The sequence below is a fragment of the Bos mutus genome, chromosome 10 (assembly GCF_027580195.1).
Source record: "Bos mutus isolate GX-2022 chromosome 10, NWIPB_WYAK_1.1, whole genome shotgun sequence".
NCBI classification, from domain to species: Eukaryota; Metazoa; Chordata; class Mammalia; order Artiodactyla; family Bovidae; genus Bos; species Bos mutus.
In genome coordinates this window covers 6,533,982-6,550,263 of record NC_091626.1, presented here as the reverse complement: position 1 = coordinate 6,550,263, position 16,282 = coordinate 6,533,982, and the positions used below count along the sequence as shown (strand labels likewise).

The window sequence follows — 16,282 nt, the reverse complement described above, 5'->3', positions numbered from 1 at the left end:
GACATCTTGGTTGCTTCAAGTTTTGGGAATTATAAATAAAGCTGCTATTAACATCTACTCTAGCTCTTTTAGTTAACGTACTATATTCAAATTGACTTCCACGTGTGCTATCTTTCACATGTGAAAGTATGGCTGACGACCCCCAAGCAGTAAAGTTGGCATCTGAGTGCCAACATTCTCTCACTTGTTCACTTTGGAAACGTGGTTTGTTTGTCTTTTTTACCCCATGATGGCTAGAAATGTGGTTTTATAGTGCCACAATCCTTTATCTGTAATTCCGAAATCTAAAAGCTCTGAAAATTGTCAGCAACAAATGGTTAACTGATGACAAGATTGATGTGAAGCTATTTAGAGTCTTTACAACTCAGTGTGAATATTTTTTGTTTTGCTACAGAAATAATAAAATGTTTGATCATAAAGTGCTGCCTCAGATCCCAAAAGAGTATTACACAATATACTCAACATGTACTGAATTTGCTTTCTAAAATCTGAAGTTCAAAATTTTGAAAAATGCCTAACCCCAAGGATTTCAGTAAGTATTGAAGGAAAAGAATGACTCTAACTGATTCTTACAGGAATTAAACTAGTGATCATGGCTTCACGTGTATCAGGTTCTAAGTATCAAGAAAAATGAAAGTAGAAGAAATACAACTCCCTGAATGGGTTCAAGAAATAAAATGGAGGTGAGACTATTTTTCAAATTGACTCTCAGGAAATGTCTTGCAGATTTTAAGGAAAAACAGTAAAAGTTATACCCATAAGTCTTAATCTCAAGGGTTGTGGAAAATCAGCATCAATTTCTGTTCTTAGCAGTTCTTTAGCTATAACAAATATTTCTTCTGCAGTTGAAACAACAGTTGAAACTGTAGAGGAACGAGTTTTTACTTCAAAATTCACATTCTTTAGCTTAATGGTAACAGTTCTACCCTGTAACAAACAGAATATATTATTTTATATAGCTCTTTAACTTCTAGAAAAAAAGTTTTTTACATGTTAGAAAAATTCAGAAAGGTCTCTTATGTACAGAGAGTATGGACATATAATCAATTATTTACAAAACATGGTAATGAATATAGTCATAAAGAATAAGTAAAATCCATAAGTAATCTAAAAATCCCATTTTCCTCCCCAACTGATCTTTTATGAAAGACTTTTATATAAAGGGCAAAGTTAACTGGTCATTTCTGTTAACTTTATTCTGTACTGTAGAAATGTACACTATGATAATATAAGATGTTAATAATGAGGGAAACTGGGTATACTGGAAGTCTCTATTTTCTCTGTAACTATTTTATAAATCTGAAATGAGTCTAAAATGAAAAGTTTATTTAAAGTTTTTTTTAAAAAGAACTCTCTTTATATTTAAGGTATAATAGAGAAGAATTATAAGAAAATATTCATTAGATGGCCCTTTCTTTGCAATACCTTTTTAATGCTTTTGTATTACACTTTGTAATAACTCCACCTCTGTTTTGAGAGTGTTGGAAAAATATTAAACATAGGTTGTTATGAGTGAAGATTATAAAACACAGAGTTCAAAGACTTCCAGGTTTTGTTCTCAATGTATTAAGCAACCTGGATTAAGGCCTTGAAACAAAATGCCTATTCCACAAGGTCACTGTCTACCTGACGATGACATTAAAGGATAATTGGAAAGGCATTTAAAAAAGTACAGTTCTAGAGAAATCCTTCTCTTTGCCTTATTGTTTACTGCCAATATAACTCTGATTTTGAACTTATTCAAATGTACTCCCAATGTAATACAAACTCCTCTGGAAATATATTGGAGTCACTCCAGCCTTGTAAGTTGCTCCTCATAAAATGATCTCATCACAGGTTTCAGATAAGGGTTAGAATTCAATTTGTCTCTACTGAGGATAAGAACTCTTTTGATATATCCCAATTTGTTTTTAAATGCAAAATCTAACTCTCAGTTTAAGGTTGCTTTTTATTATTAAAAATTTAGAAAACTAAGAATACCATATAAAAATGAAGTACCTTAAGTCCTTTTTTCTGTAGATCTTGAGCAAGTTCACTGCAAAGTTCTTGGCACAAGCTGTACTGTTCTTCTGCTTTACTTATCTCACTGAATGTCCTACAAAGAGAAGAATGATTTGGGTGCACAAAGTAAACTACAATTCAGGATAATTTAGAAATGATACACTACATGTAAATGGCCTAGCATTAAGATATATTTTCTATAGAACTGAATAAAGTTTTCAGATGTACTAAGATATAATTAAGTAAAAATATTCAAGATCTTCCTAAATAATGGGAGATTATTTATAGCTAAACTGATTAGCAAACGTACATTTGTTCTCTAAAATGTATTTTAAAAGATGATTGAAGTCACCAACATATAAGGATAATGCCCCAAGAACTTACAAAACATTAGGATATATTGGTATACAGACTGTTACAGAGGACTGTCTTAAGAAAGTACAAATGAGAACATCATTCCAATTATTGCATGAATATTGTCTGAAGAGAATTATCTTCAAGTAGATTTTATGGGGTTGGTTCATGGCCCCTATATAAAGTTGTTTAATAGACAATTGGAAATGAGCTGGTAAGATTAAATGTAGAACTTGTGAGTTCATTTGCACAAGAGTGTTGAAGGTCATATTAATGAAAAAGAGGAAGACACTAAAGAGAAAGCAGCATAACCAGTAAAAAACCCTGAGCAAATCCTGAAGAGTCCATTCAGTGAAAAGTGCCCCTTCTCACCCAGTTGCCCACAGCAACTCAGTTCTCCTTCCCAGTGGCAACCAACACTGCCAGCTTCCTATTTATTGTTTATTCATCAGAATACTGTGTGCATATAAAAAGTATGTTATACTTTTATAACAGAGAAGGCAATGGCACCCCACTCCAGTACTCTTGCCTGGAAAATCCCATGGACAGAGGAGCCTAGTAGGCTGCAGTCCATGGGGTTGCTAAGAGCCGGGCATGACTGAGCGACTTCACTTTCACTTTTCACTTTCCTGCATTGGAGAAGGAAATGGCAACCCACTCCAGTGTTCTTGCCTGGAGAATCCCAGGGACGGGGGAGCCTGGTGGGCTTCAGTCTATGGGGTTGCACAGAGTCGGACACGACTGAAGCGACTTAGCAGCAGTAGCCACAGCAGCATACTTTTATAAATGAGCAAACACTTCCCCTATATAAATAGTAAAACATCAGACATTGTTTACCATTTTACTTTTCTCATTCATCCTGGTGAGTTCCCTGTAAGTAAATAATTTCCTCATTTTTATATGGCAGTTGTGCTGTGCTGTGCTTAGTTGCTCAGTCGTGTCCAACTCTTTGTGAACCCATGGACTGCAGCCCACCAGGCTCCTCTGTCCATGGGATTCTCCAGGCGAATACTGGAGTGGGTTGCCATGCCCTTCTCCAGGGGATCTTCCTGACCCTAGGATCGAACCCAGGTTTCCTGTATTGCAGGCAGATTCTTTACCAGCTGAGCCATCAGGGAAGCCCAAGAATACTGGAGTGGGTAGCCTATCCCTTCTCCAGGGGATCTTCCCGACCCAGGAATTGAACCAGGGTCTCCTGCATTGCAGGTAGATTCTTTACCAGCTGAGCTACGAGGGAAGCCCTTTATATGGCAGCATGATATCCTAATTTAAATATGTAAGATCATTTAACCAATCCTCTATTTGTAGAAACTTAGGTTATTTCCAACCTTTTGCTATTATAAAAAAATGCAATTCACAACTTCGTATACGTGTAAAATGACATGTGATGACACCCGTGGAATGAATCTCTAGATAAAAAGAATAGTGGGATCAAAGTACATGAGTATCTATATCTTGACAGACAAAATCACTTGCTCCCTGTGGTAGGCAAAATAATGGTCCCCAAAGATGTCTAAATCCTAATCTCTCAGAATCTAGTACTTTACATGGTGAAAGGGATTTTACACAAATTAAAATGGGGGTAATGATCCTCGATTATCTAGGTAGGTTCAGTGTAATCCCTAGGTTCCTTATGAGGCAGGAGGGTAAGAGTCAAAGAAAGACAAAATGCGGGATCTGAAGATGGAGAACAGTGCCGTGAGCCAAAGAATGCAAGTGGCCTCTGGAAGCTTTTAGTAAGGAAATGGATTCTGCTCTGGAGCGTCTAGAGGGAATGCAACCCTGCTGACACTTTAATTTTAGGACTTCTGACCTTCATAACCACTAATCAGAAACTAGCACACTCTCCTTTAGAGTTTAATACCTTTTTCACTCACATAGTTTTGCCAGTGGAGTGTGTATCTTTGCCAACTTGATTAATGAAAAATGCTATCTCAGATCATTTTTAATCTGTACTTCTTAAATAAGAGACTGGGATTATTTTCACATGTTTGTAAAGCCATTTGTACCTTCTCTTCCATTAACTAATTGGATCTCTGTTCATTTTTTCCTATTGGTTTGCTGCCCCTTTCTTAAGAAATAGTAATATTAGTTAATATTCTTGTACAGCAAGCAATGTTCTCAATAACAAAATAGAAGACAAAACAGGAGGAAAAATCATTAAATAGGAAATAGGACAATGCTCTCTCACATTTGAATGCTTTCCCCTCTTTTCCTTTGGCTGCGTGTGTGCGTGCACGTGTACTAAGTGGCTTCTGTCTGTCCCTTAGTGACCCAATGGACTGCAGCCTGCCAGCTCCTTTGTCCATAGGATTCTCCAGGCAAGAATGCTGGAGTGGGTTGCCATGCCTTCTTCCAGGGAATCTTCCCGACTCAAGGATTGAACTTGTATCTCTTACGTCCTGCAATGCAGGATGATTCTTTACCACTGAGCCACCAGGAGAGCCCTTTCCTTTGATTGCTCTTATGTAAATCACAGCCTGAAACAGCAATTTTTATCAAGTCATTCACGGTCGTTGTTTTAGAAAAGTTATTCAGTTTTTCTGATCACAAATAATATATGTGCAAAATGAACACAGCCTTACAGTAGGTCCAAGGTTTTTTTTTGCCGTGCTGTCGCTGTGTGCAGGCTTTGTCTCGTTGCAGCAAGTGGGGGCTACGCTCCAGTTGTGGTGAGGGCTTCTCGCTGCGGTGGCTTCTCTTGCTGTAGGACACAGGCTCTGGGCACTCAGGCTTCAGTAGTTGTAGTCCATGGGCTCAGCTGCTCTGTGGCACGGGGGATATTAGCTCCCCCAGCAAAGGATGGGACCCGTGTCCCCTGCACTGGCAGGCAGACCCCTAACCACTGGGCCACCAGAGATGTCTTGGTCTGAGGTTCTTACATGTCTTAGTGGAACTTTAGGAGGTCAGTGAGAGACTTCTCAGACAATGACATACATCCCAAGACAATAAGGTTCCATCAAGATTTCATCTGACTTCCAAACAGGATTGTAAACCACTGAATGAGATCACCTCTAAGCTCTCGTTCATCAGGATCTTACTATTTGGTGCCTTCAGTCATTTACCAGTATTTGAAGAACTTCAGGAAGAACTTCCATTATCATATCTTAAATTAACTACCGAGTATTATTTTTCTTATAAACAAACCTAGAAATTTAGATTTGGAATCCTAAAATTCTTGGTTTTCATTGAATAGGAACAAAACTAACATTAAAAAAAAACTGCAGTTAAATTTTTTTTTCCCCCATTGACAGCATAGCAAGCAAAGATAATAAAGCACTGTACTAGAATATTTACTTTAGGGGTGTCAACTGCTGAAAATTGTTATCTGGTTTACAAATAGATTTTTAAAATTTCAGTGATATTTTATTAAAAATTAGTTTAAAATTATACAAATTATGAATAATTAGTAATAAAACATTACCTCTCAACACTCATGCTTTTCCTCTCTCCATCCCTTGAAATGAAAAAAATAAAAAGACTTTTATTTGCTTTCCAAACAACACTGAGTTACTTTTAGTCAACCAAAATGATTTAAGATCAGCTACCCTTTAGAGATCTCAATAATATTTTGGATTAAAAGTTATACATCATTAAATACAGTGAATTTTTTAATCTAAAAACTATCACCAAAGAATGTAGATAGATAAGCTAATAGAATTACATGCGTGACGGATCAAGTCTATATCTATCAAAGAACACATCTGCAAACAGGATATTATAAATTGTTTCTATTAAAAACCTGAATATCGAAACTCACAACTGATAAAATGAACAGAATGTGGTAGCATAATGGCTTTCAGTTATAAGATATAACTGAATTTTGAACAGTTTTATTTTCTAGTTTCTGGCCTAGGACACATCAATACTAGCCTGTCTATTACTTATACTACTCTGTAGAAGCTCAGTCAAAATGTGGTCTATGGCAATAGGGTGATGACTGGGAATCTGAACCTTCTAGTTAGGTTGCATTCTAGCTGCTCTGCCAGGACTAGTTAGAAGCAAAAAGCTGAAATGACACATAGATTATTCATTTTCCAAATATTTCATGAACCAATTACGAATCGAATACTGTCCTAGGCCTTGGAGATACAATAATGAAGAAAACAGACCAAGTGACTGCCTTTAAGAAACTTCTACCTTGGTGGAGGCAGACAAACACAAAAATAGAGAACAGATTAGAAAGTAGGAAGCACAAGAGATTAAAAAAATAAAGCAAATTAGGGAAACAGAGAATGTGGATAGAAAGGAAAGTAGGTTTGCTATTTTATATTATTAAAAATTACCCATGAGTTTCACTTAAAAGCATTATCTACATCTCTGCTGCTGCTGCTGCTGCTGAGTCGCTTCAGTCGTGTCCGACTCTGTGCGACCCCATAGACGGCAGCCCACCAGGCTCCCCCGTCTCTACCACTGGTTAATATCTGCTATGTTATATTAAAAGCTATATTGTTTTCAAGCACTATGGAAATAAAAAGAGGGTAATTTTTGGAATAAAGAAGACAGTTTTATTTTCCAAAATCTTCAAATACTGGGTTATTTATAGTACTGTGATGTCCTTCTCTTATCTTTCATTACATCCACTCAGCATCAAAGTCAACTACCTGGATTCGAAAGAATGAGGAGCACAGAAAGATGAGAAAAGCAACAGCATAGGCCTTGCAATCTCTGTAAGATTTAACAGATTTAACTGATTAATCAAACATTTTATACACCTCCTCAGTAATCTTTTAGTTTTAGTTCAGTCACTCCGTCATGTCCGACTCTTTGTGATCCCATGGACTGCAGCACGCCAGGCCTCCCTGTCCATCACCAACTCCCGGAGTTCACCCAAACTCATGTCCATCGAGTCGGTGATGCCATCCAGCCATCTCATCCTCTGTCGTCCCCTTCTCCTCCTGCCCTCAGGGTCTTTTAGTTTAGTTTAGTGTTAATTCTCATTCTTGTTTAGTGCCTTCTTTTCACCCACCCTAAACAGTATACTCTTTTAGCTCTGGGATTCTTCTTTTTAAGACCAGGAGGAAAGAGCAGCAGGGAGAAAACACAGGGCTTCTCCTCTAGTTGTTTCCTCTTCTCCGAGGTCTTTGCCTGGCTGGCCCCTCAGACCTCCGCCACTGGAGGAGTACAGCCAGCACCACCTCTTACCCTCCCAAGTCAATTTCTATGCCCCTACTCTGCCTTCCTTTCTTCACTTGGTGACTTTCTTTTTCCCACACTACTCTGCACACTTTATGAAGGCAGTATTTCATCTTGTTTACTGCTATTATCCCCAGTGCCTAGAACGGTGCCTAACACAATGTACTCAGTAGAAGAGGAGAATGCAGGAAGTTCATGAAGCTTTTCAAAGAATCATTACATCTACTTGCTTAAAGAGTGAGTACTGGAGCATAAGCCATCTTTCCTTCCTCAACAATCCGACCACCAGTATTCTTATGTTCTAAACAAAGAACAAAGCAGGTTCAGAAAAGAAAGCACCCATCATTCCTCTTACCCATCTATCCAGTTGCTAGAGCCAACAACCTAGGAGGGATTCTTTATTCCTCATTTTTCTCTCATATCCAATCTTTTGACTCTAATTCAAAAATTATATTCTGAGCTGAGCTAGCCTAAAAGAATTTCAAACATGTTCTCCTTCTAGCCTCTATCTCAATGGTGAAAACTGTTATTTCAGCAGACAATAAAGAAAAAGCAGAATGATTATATTATAGGTGCAGATACCTTGCCAGGTGTGTTGAACCTAGACCCAGGGAAATATGAAGAAAATGATGCCAAGATGTTTCAGAGAAAAGGAGAGAAAGTAATGCCCTCTGTTGGTACAGTTCTGTACAAGTAATAATTCCAAGGGCCTTTAACATTTTCTCTGTAACTTTTCCTATTCCAGAAACCTAGAAGAGAATCAACATTTATCATTAATACATTTTAAAATTAAGGTAAGAACTGATATTATAATCTCATCATACCTTTTATAACTCATAAAAGGTATAAATAATGTCCTCGTTTCAAAAGTCATGCAAGAAAATGGCTTAAATAATTTGTGGCCGTATTTCCTAAACTAGTGTTACATGGGAATTTAAAACTTTAAATTCCATGGAGTTTTTAAAAAGCATTTATAAAAGAGTTTTGTGGTCATATAAATTCAGGCATGGAGAAGGCAATGGCACCCCACTCCAGTACTCTTGCCTGGAAAATCCCATGGTGGAGAAGCCTGGTAGGCTGCAGTCCATGGGGTCGATAAGAGTCAGACACGACTGAGCGACTTCACTTTCCCTTTTCACTTTCACACATTGGAGAAGGAAATGGCAACCCACTCCAGTGTTCTTGCCTGGAGAATCCCAGGGACGGGGAAGCCTGGTGGGCTGCCGTCTATGGGGTTGCACAGAGTCAGCCACGACTGAAGCGACTTAGCAGCAGCAGCAAACTCAGGGAATGGTAGGATAAATGACTTTTTATTCTCTTTTCATTTTTTAAAATCAAAGTTATAGTTGACATACACCATTAGTTTCAGGTGTACAACACAGTGATTCAACATGTATATACATTACAAGTCAATCACCACAGTAAGTCTAGTAACCGTCTGTCCCCATAGAAATTATAATATTATTGACTATAGACTCTAGGCTGTTCATTACACGACTTTTTTTTTTTTTAATAACTCCAAGTTTCTACTTCTTAATCCTCTTTAACTATTTCTTCAGAAATCAGAAGGTATATATAGAGGATACATTTCATATAAAATCTCACCTTTCTAATGGGTAAGTCCTTAATGAAGTCCATTACAGCTTGCCTGTTAGGTAGAATTTGGTATTGTCCGTTTGGTTTATTCTTATCACTGCATACTTTTGCTAACATCGTATTGGGTGCAATGCCTTTAAAGAACAACACTCCAATGACTCAAAGAACATGATGTGTATAATTTTAAAACATGTGATAACAATACATAAAAAAATTAAATACAAAAATCTGAAATTATGTGGAATGCTACTTTAAAAATAGCATTTGATTACTCTCTATCTCCCCAAGGCTTGCTATGGTTTCAGGAAAGGAAACTGTATTAGTTACTGTGGCAGCAGAAATGAGGAATATTTAAATCTCCATGGTATCTTAAAGTTTAATTTTTGAGTTTAAGTGATAATATTAGTTTCCTACTATATTTAGTAGGAATACAGTCTGTCTTATAGAAAAGATTGATAATATAATTTAGGATGAAAGCTTTCTCTTTGAAAAGATCTTTTGTATAGATTACACAAATAAAGAAAAAAAATCAAAGATTCTGGTTTCTAGTATATTTGAAACAATGATAATGAAATGTGTGCATACTTTATATGCACACAAAGCAAATTACCACCACTTTTCAGAGAGGTGTTTTATAATTTTAGGTGTCTTAATAATTAAGATAATTAGAAATAGGTATATTCAAATATAATAAATAGTTTATTTCAATTTTTATACACATCATTCTACAATTTATTACTTATTCTCATGCTTTGCCATAGGAAGAAAAGACTAACCCAATTATAATATGGCTTTGTTAAAATAATCTAGGGTCTTCATGAATATCTGTTTCTGCACTAAGACTCAGAGCTATCCTCATGAGTGACTGACATATGGAAAGCTCTTTTTCCCTTTACCAGATGATCCTAGATTGCTATGCAGCTTGCTGGTGTTTTTTCTGTCTTGTCCATACCTTGTATGGTCAGCTGGGCCCTTTTTTTGTACTGTTAAGTCTTCAAAGGGAAAACTGATAAAGTATTATGTCCAAAACCAATTAAAATATATTTTATGTTTCGAAAAAGATAGCTACACGAGCTTTATGGTAAGTTTTTGCTTTGGACACATGGATGTTTCTGCTTAATTCCCATTTATCTATAGTTCACAGCATTCTAAATAGGTAAACTATCAGAAGTTAATTAAAAAATGGCCAAGTAAAATTTGTTAACTATACACTTTATAATGAGAAACTACTAATATTACATTTGAATTAGCTAGTCTGAAAGTTTTTAGAACCACCAATATCCTTTTAAGTACCTGCACTGGCTGTGAGTGTTGTTTTCTGCTCGATTCTGAAACGAATTTCCTTTACCACTTCCTCCGCTGATGTTCCAAAAACAATTGAGTTTTGGTGTATTTGAGGATTATTCGGCTCTTCAAAGTTCACTTGGGAAGGATTTCCTGGGGACTGCAAATCAGGAGGACTATCTTCAAAAAGGAGTGGAGAGATGGATCCTTCATGCTCACTCAGTTCATTAACTTCCTTTCCTGGTTTATCTAAATCGTAAACAGGAACAGTAATTCATCCTCATTCTAAGAAGTACATACTTCATAAATTATGTTTCTGTCAATCTTTTTAAAGACAAAACAAATCTCATTTAGTTTTGTTTCTAAGAACCAAGGTCAGAAATATTATCATTTATAGTTTTAACTGTTCAACAAAGAAAACACTGATTCTAAGCTTTTCTTAAACAGAATGTCACCCATTTCCATTGTATACAGTTTAAAAAGAAATACCTTACGTAAAATTCACTAATTTTTGAAGAAAATTAGTTGAAAACTAGAGTTGGAATTAGATTCACAGTACTTTTTTCTTTAAAAAAAAAAAAAAAAGTTTTTTTCCCTTTGCTCATCTCTAGGAGAAAAAAGAACCTTAAGTTAGAATTTAAGAATAAGGAAAAGGCATTAGGCAATCTAGAGTAATTATGCCTGAAAGATAGATTTTATTTTTAGGGGAGAAAAAAAACCTTATCATTTTCTTCATTCATGGAAGAACTTTCCAAGTGTTAAAATAATCTGAATTTTATTCTTTCAGATGCTGATTTTAATTTTGACTTTTTTTTTTTTAAATAAAGTATCACTCTTACTAACAGCACATTTGAAATAAATAGAAATTATTTTTGGAAGTTATATTTTGTTAAATATATAAATTCTTAAGGTTTAATCAGATTAACAATGATCCAAGTTTAAGGGTGAGAAGCCTTTATTACCAAAGGGCTGTAGACTAATATTATTAAAAAGTAAAGCAAAAATACTAATCTGGTTATTACCTCTTTTTTTTTTCTTTTTTTATTGCGTTTTTAATGAATTTAAACTGTGAAATACATTTAAATCTATACCAATACTAAAAATGTCCTCACGAACAAATCCATGAACTTTACCTTCTGGGCTTACTGGAGAAGAAATCGGTTTAAGTGTAAAATTTATAAAAACAAGATTAACAACAGAGCTTTCTGATACATTCCATAATTCTTTTTTATTTTTAGCGGCCCCACGTGGCTTGTGGGATCTCAGTTCCCAGATCAGGGATTGAACCTGGGGCACAGCGGCCAAAGCACTGAATCCTAACCACGAGACCACCCAGGAACTCCCTCCAGCTCATAATTTTGTTACACATAAACATTTTCCAAATTAAGGTACATACAGAAGCAAAGATTAAATTTTTAGTTTCAAGACACAAACAAATGCATTATACTTAAAAAATGAAGTTGGTTTTTTAGAAAGAGTTTACAGATAACACAAATAATATGACAGACCCCTGATTAGTATCAAATTTTTAAATATGTAATATGAATTAAGTCAGAGATATTTTCCAAATCTGAATTCCCAGGCCACTACAAAATAAGCCTTATTTTCAAATTATAAATTAGCTGTTATTTATGTACTTCAGTTCATTTTCCATTATCTGGTTTTGAAATACAGAGCAATTCACAGGGGATTAAGACTGTGGCACAGTTGAAATGGCATCTACCTGGACACTTTCCCCACCTAGACATGTAGCAGTCAAGGTAAAGAGCTACGGCAAACCTGCAGGTCTGGGAAGAAACGTTCACAGCCCGCTTCTGCAGACTCTTCTGCCATGTTCTATACCGCCAGCTTCTGTCACAGCATCCTCAGGGGAGGCGCTGACTATGGAACACTATGACAGAAAGCAAAGCCTGCCGTCCAGGTTCATCGTTCAGTCACTGCTCAATGGTGTCTACTTCTCTGTGAGGCCTGGCTCTGCAACCAACCACTAGTGGTTTCTCATTTGCTTGCTGAAAGAAATATCTTTATAAGCCCCTTTGATCTGAGATGATCAAAGTGCAAAATTAAGGTTTCTGATAATCTGAAATACTAAAGATCCCATCTGGATGGCAAGTGCTAAAAAGTATTCGGTACAGTATTTTAGTTTTTTATATTGGCTAGCACCATCCAGATTTATGAGAGAGAATAAACATAAAATTATTATCATTATTTTATTTCTATCTAGACATGGTAGTTAACAATACTTTTCCAAAACTGCACCTTTTAGAAAAGGGGCAAACAACAGACAAATGCCTTGGACTTTAGAGGAAGCTATGTCAACCACCTGCCATGACTCCAGTTCACTGTTGAAAGCTTCTCTTGGCATAATGTGAAATCAGACACGCCTGAAAGGCCAGTCCACAGGGACTTAGATATGAAAAAAAAAGCTAAACTATTTAAATTGCTTAAGAATATGAAATACATGAAGAGGAAAGTACATAGATACATATTACGAATGACAGATATTAAAAATCCACATCCTCATAATGAGTTTGGATGTACAGTAAATGAAAAGAACATTAGTAGGGAATAAAAACACTTATCTTAGCCCCAATATACTTTTTTATAACTTATTGTGAAAGTAATTGTTATGGTGGCTTCTCAGGTGCACAGTGGTAAAGAATCAGCCTGCCAATGCAGGAGACGCAAGAGACGCAAGTTTGATCCTTGGGTCGGAAGGTCCCCTGGAGTAGGAAACAGCAACTCAGCCCAGTATTCCTGTCTGGAAAATCCCATGGACAGAGGAGCCTGGCAGGCCCATGGGGTTGCAAAGAGTCGGACACGACTGAGCATGCCACACCAAGAATATAGGAGACCCTCAGGGAGTGATTCAATGTAACTATTGATATTTAATGGTTCCCCTCCTTTCTCTTGTGAAAAGTTAAGGAATAGAGTAAGATTTTAAGCAATCTCAGGCTTTGTGTGTCACTTCCCCAAACAAGTTCTACTAAGAGCAAAACACCTTTTGCTTCAAGACTCTACATCCAGAAACTGTTTACTGCTTATATTGTTTAATGTTTCCCTTAAAGAGAGAGACCTTAGAGCTCTAAGCAAGGTGATAAAATTATGATTTGATGTCCATATTAAATTTGCTCCTAAGATGTGAGCCCCAAACCATGGTAGCCTGTCCCCTCTGAAGCAGTTAATGAGTTGTGCACATGAAACGTGGCTGTGGGTTTCAGGCAAACCCTCTATTTCTACCTTTTCATCCAGGTGAACTTTGCCCAGGGGTCCAGGGCAGCGCTAGCATCTGAAGTAATCCCACCTCAAACAGAGAGTTGACAGAGTACATGTACTATCTGCATGTTTTTTGGCATTGTTTTGGATAGATGATAAGGGTCCCATTTGAAAAAACCCTTAGGGTCATAAAACTTCTGTTTCATTATATAGAAAAAGAGTCAAAATAAGGTCTAAGGCAAAGAAGGGAATTGGAGAATCACTAATTTTGGCAAGGTTAAAAACAGTAATCACAGTAACCAGATTATGGAAAATCTATCAAATAAAGGGGAAAAAAATCCCATTCAATGTTTTAGTATGTTTGAGACTAATTTTTTTTTAAAAGTCTATTTTCTATTATTAACAGCTACAACCAAAGGCTACCTTAAACAGAGAACCTCCTCAGATTCAATGCAATCCAATCCTCAGTTAGGTTAGATCTTAGGAAAAAGCTGCTATGAAATTACTTTGGGTAGGGACTCTGCACACTCAAAGTCTAGAGATTTAAGAATTTCATTCGGTTTAAAAGTGACATTTATCTCAGAAATCCCACTGGTATATTTAAGTTTCTGATTTTCATTTTTAATACTTTTTCATAATAAAGATATATCTAGTCCTACATCTATCCCTGCTAACTGGTTAATCCAAATAATTTTTTTTTTAAAGTCTGATCATTCTAATAAATTGCTTACCGTTTTCTAGAGAGTTCCCTGCTGTGATGAAATACTTCCTTTTGTCCTCAGGCCAATTTTTTCTTTCCTCTAAATGCTTTGTTATATTCAGGTAGGCTTCATCAAGACTCATGGCCATAAAATTGGGGTCATAATCAGTAAGGATTTCCTTAACCTTCAAAAGGAACATGTTTAACATCATTCCGATAGGCAGAGAAAAAGTTAAGCAACATAATTTTTAGCTGAAGTGGGAACAATAGGATCTTGTTCTCCTTTTCTGACCTTTTTTGTTCATTTTAAAAAGGAATAATCTTACATGAAGGTACTATGTTGCTTTAGAAAGTGGTTCTACTTCAATTAATTATATCTATAAAACTCCACTCAATAATGCATGTATCCATTCAGAAAACAAAACAGCTGCCAGGATTCAGAATGGAAAAGATGACAAAAACTGTAGTGTTAAGTCTATGACTATATTAAATGATGGGGAAAAGTCTGGAGTTGCATCTTGGAATAAAAGAAATATGTAAAGACATCAGAATCTCTGTATGATTCCAGAAATGCCTTTTATAGAAGATAATTTTATTATATGAAACTATGAAGTTTTTTAACCACTGAAGTATTAGCTGAAATTAAAGGAAATGGTTGCCAAAATAACATATATATTAGAAAAACATATTTGCTGAAATATGTAATGTTTCATCTAGTGTTTTAAAGCTGTCTGTGGTATCATGAGAAAATCTTTTTAGATGTTTTATAAAAAGAAAGCTTTTTGGCTTAATATAACTATGAACAGCTGAATCAAAGGTAATTTTAGAAAATGTGACAAAAAACTTGGCCAAGCTCTACTCAGAAAGCACCTTAATTAGCTTTGTTCTTATAGAAGAAATCATTTTTACAATGTGCTCAGATGGAATCTTTCTCGTGAAAATGGAACTGGAAAGTCAGTCGTTGGCAGCCAACTAAGATGATTCTGAATGAGAAGTGTTCTCTGGAGACAATGAGTACTCACTAACTTCCTTTACATAAGATACTTCTTCAAGAACAAAAATAGACAGGCTCCAGTAAAAACGAAGTACCAAGGCTTGGAGAACAGTTACAGCAACTTCATTCTTTTGGAGAAAACAAAAATGGCTTTTTCTTAAACTTTTAAACGAGCCATAAATATGAACGCATTTGCTGTCAGTGAATCTGTACTGTAGTTCATTTACAGATAAGAACCCACTTGTCATCTGCAAATAAACTAGTTAGATCCTGTTCAAATTTGAAGACAGATTTCTCTAACTTATGTAAATGACTAAAGGGAACTCAAACAATTTGGTTCTCATTGTTATGCTGCCAGAAGTTTTACTGACTTAAAGCAGAACTTAAAAGTCTTTGAAGGATTTTCAAACTTATTAGTATTAAAAGCCTAGGTGGCTCAGTGGTAAGAATCCTCCTGCTAATGCAGGAGATGTAGGTTTGATCCCTGGGTCAGAAAGATTTCCTGGAGAAAGAAATGGTAACCCACTCCAGTATTCTTGCCCAGGACATCCTATGGGCAGATAAGCCCCGCGGGCTACAGTCTATGGGGTTGCAAAAGTGTCAGACAGGACTCAACAACAACAGATACACGGTAACCCATGTGAATGCCTCCCCTTCCCTACCAGCTTTGCAGATGCAGGCACCAAAGCACTTGTTTCCACAGACTGGTTTTTGAAAGAATTGTTAAAAACTTAAAAAAAAATTGGGGTGGAATATCATTTTAATCTGGGGGAGCTTTCATTTCCAGGAGAAATGAGGTGGAGCACAAATAAGAAGAGTGACTCTAAAGACAGTTTACATGACCAAATGGTAGTAAGTGTGAGGCTGGAGTTTTTAAGTGTTTCGATTCAGACAGCAGTCTTTAACACGGTGCGTTTTGCCACAGTAGTCTAAACATATTTTGACATCATACACTAAAATTTCAATTTCTGACTTAAGTTTTAGCACTGGCATGATGGTCC

General features: G+C 36.2%; 1 protein-coding gene across 2 annotated transcripts in view; it reads right to left on the bottom strand.

The window, feature by feature from the left end:
* Window positions 1-16,282, bottom strand: part of POLK (DNA polymerase kappa) — an 80,966-nt gene that overhangs the window by 4,351 nt on the left and 60,333 nt on the right. For both annotated transcript variants that reach the window (XM_005890089.3, XM_070377229.1), the window contains exons 6-12: window positions 14,319-14,472; window positions 10,381-10,620; window positions 9,097-9,221; window positions 8,074-8,240; window positions 5,780-5,812; window positions 1,999-2,095; window positions 756-927 (exon numbers count right to left, since the gene is read on the bottom strand). In XM_005890089.3, coding sequence (XP_005890151.2) covers window positions 756-927; window positions 1,999-2,095; window positions 5,780-5,812; window positions 8,074-8,240; window positions 9,097-9,221; window positions 10,381-10,620; window positions 14,319-14,472 — 988 coding nt within the window. The remainder of the gene's footprint in view (window positions 1-755; window positions 928-1,998; window positions 2,096-5,779; window positions 5,813-8,073; window positions 8,241-9,096; window positions 9,222-10,380; window positions 10,621-14,318; window positions 14,473-16,282) is intronic.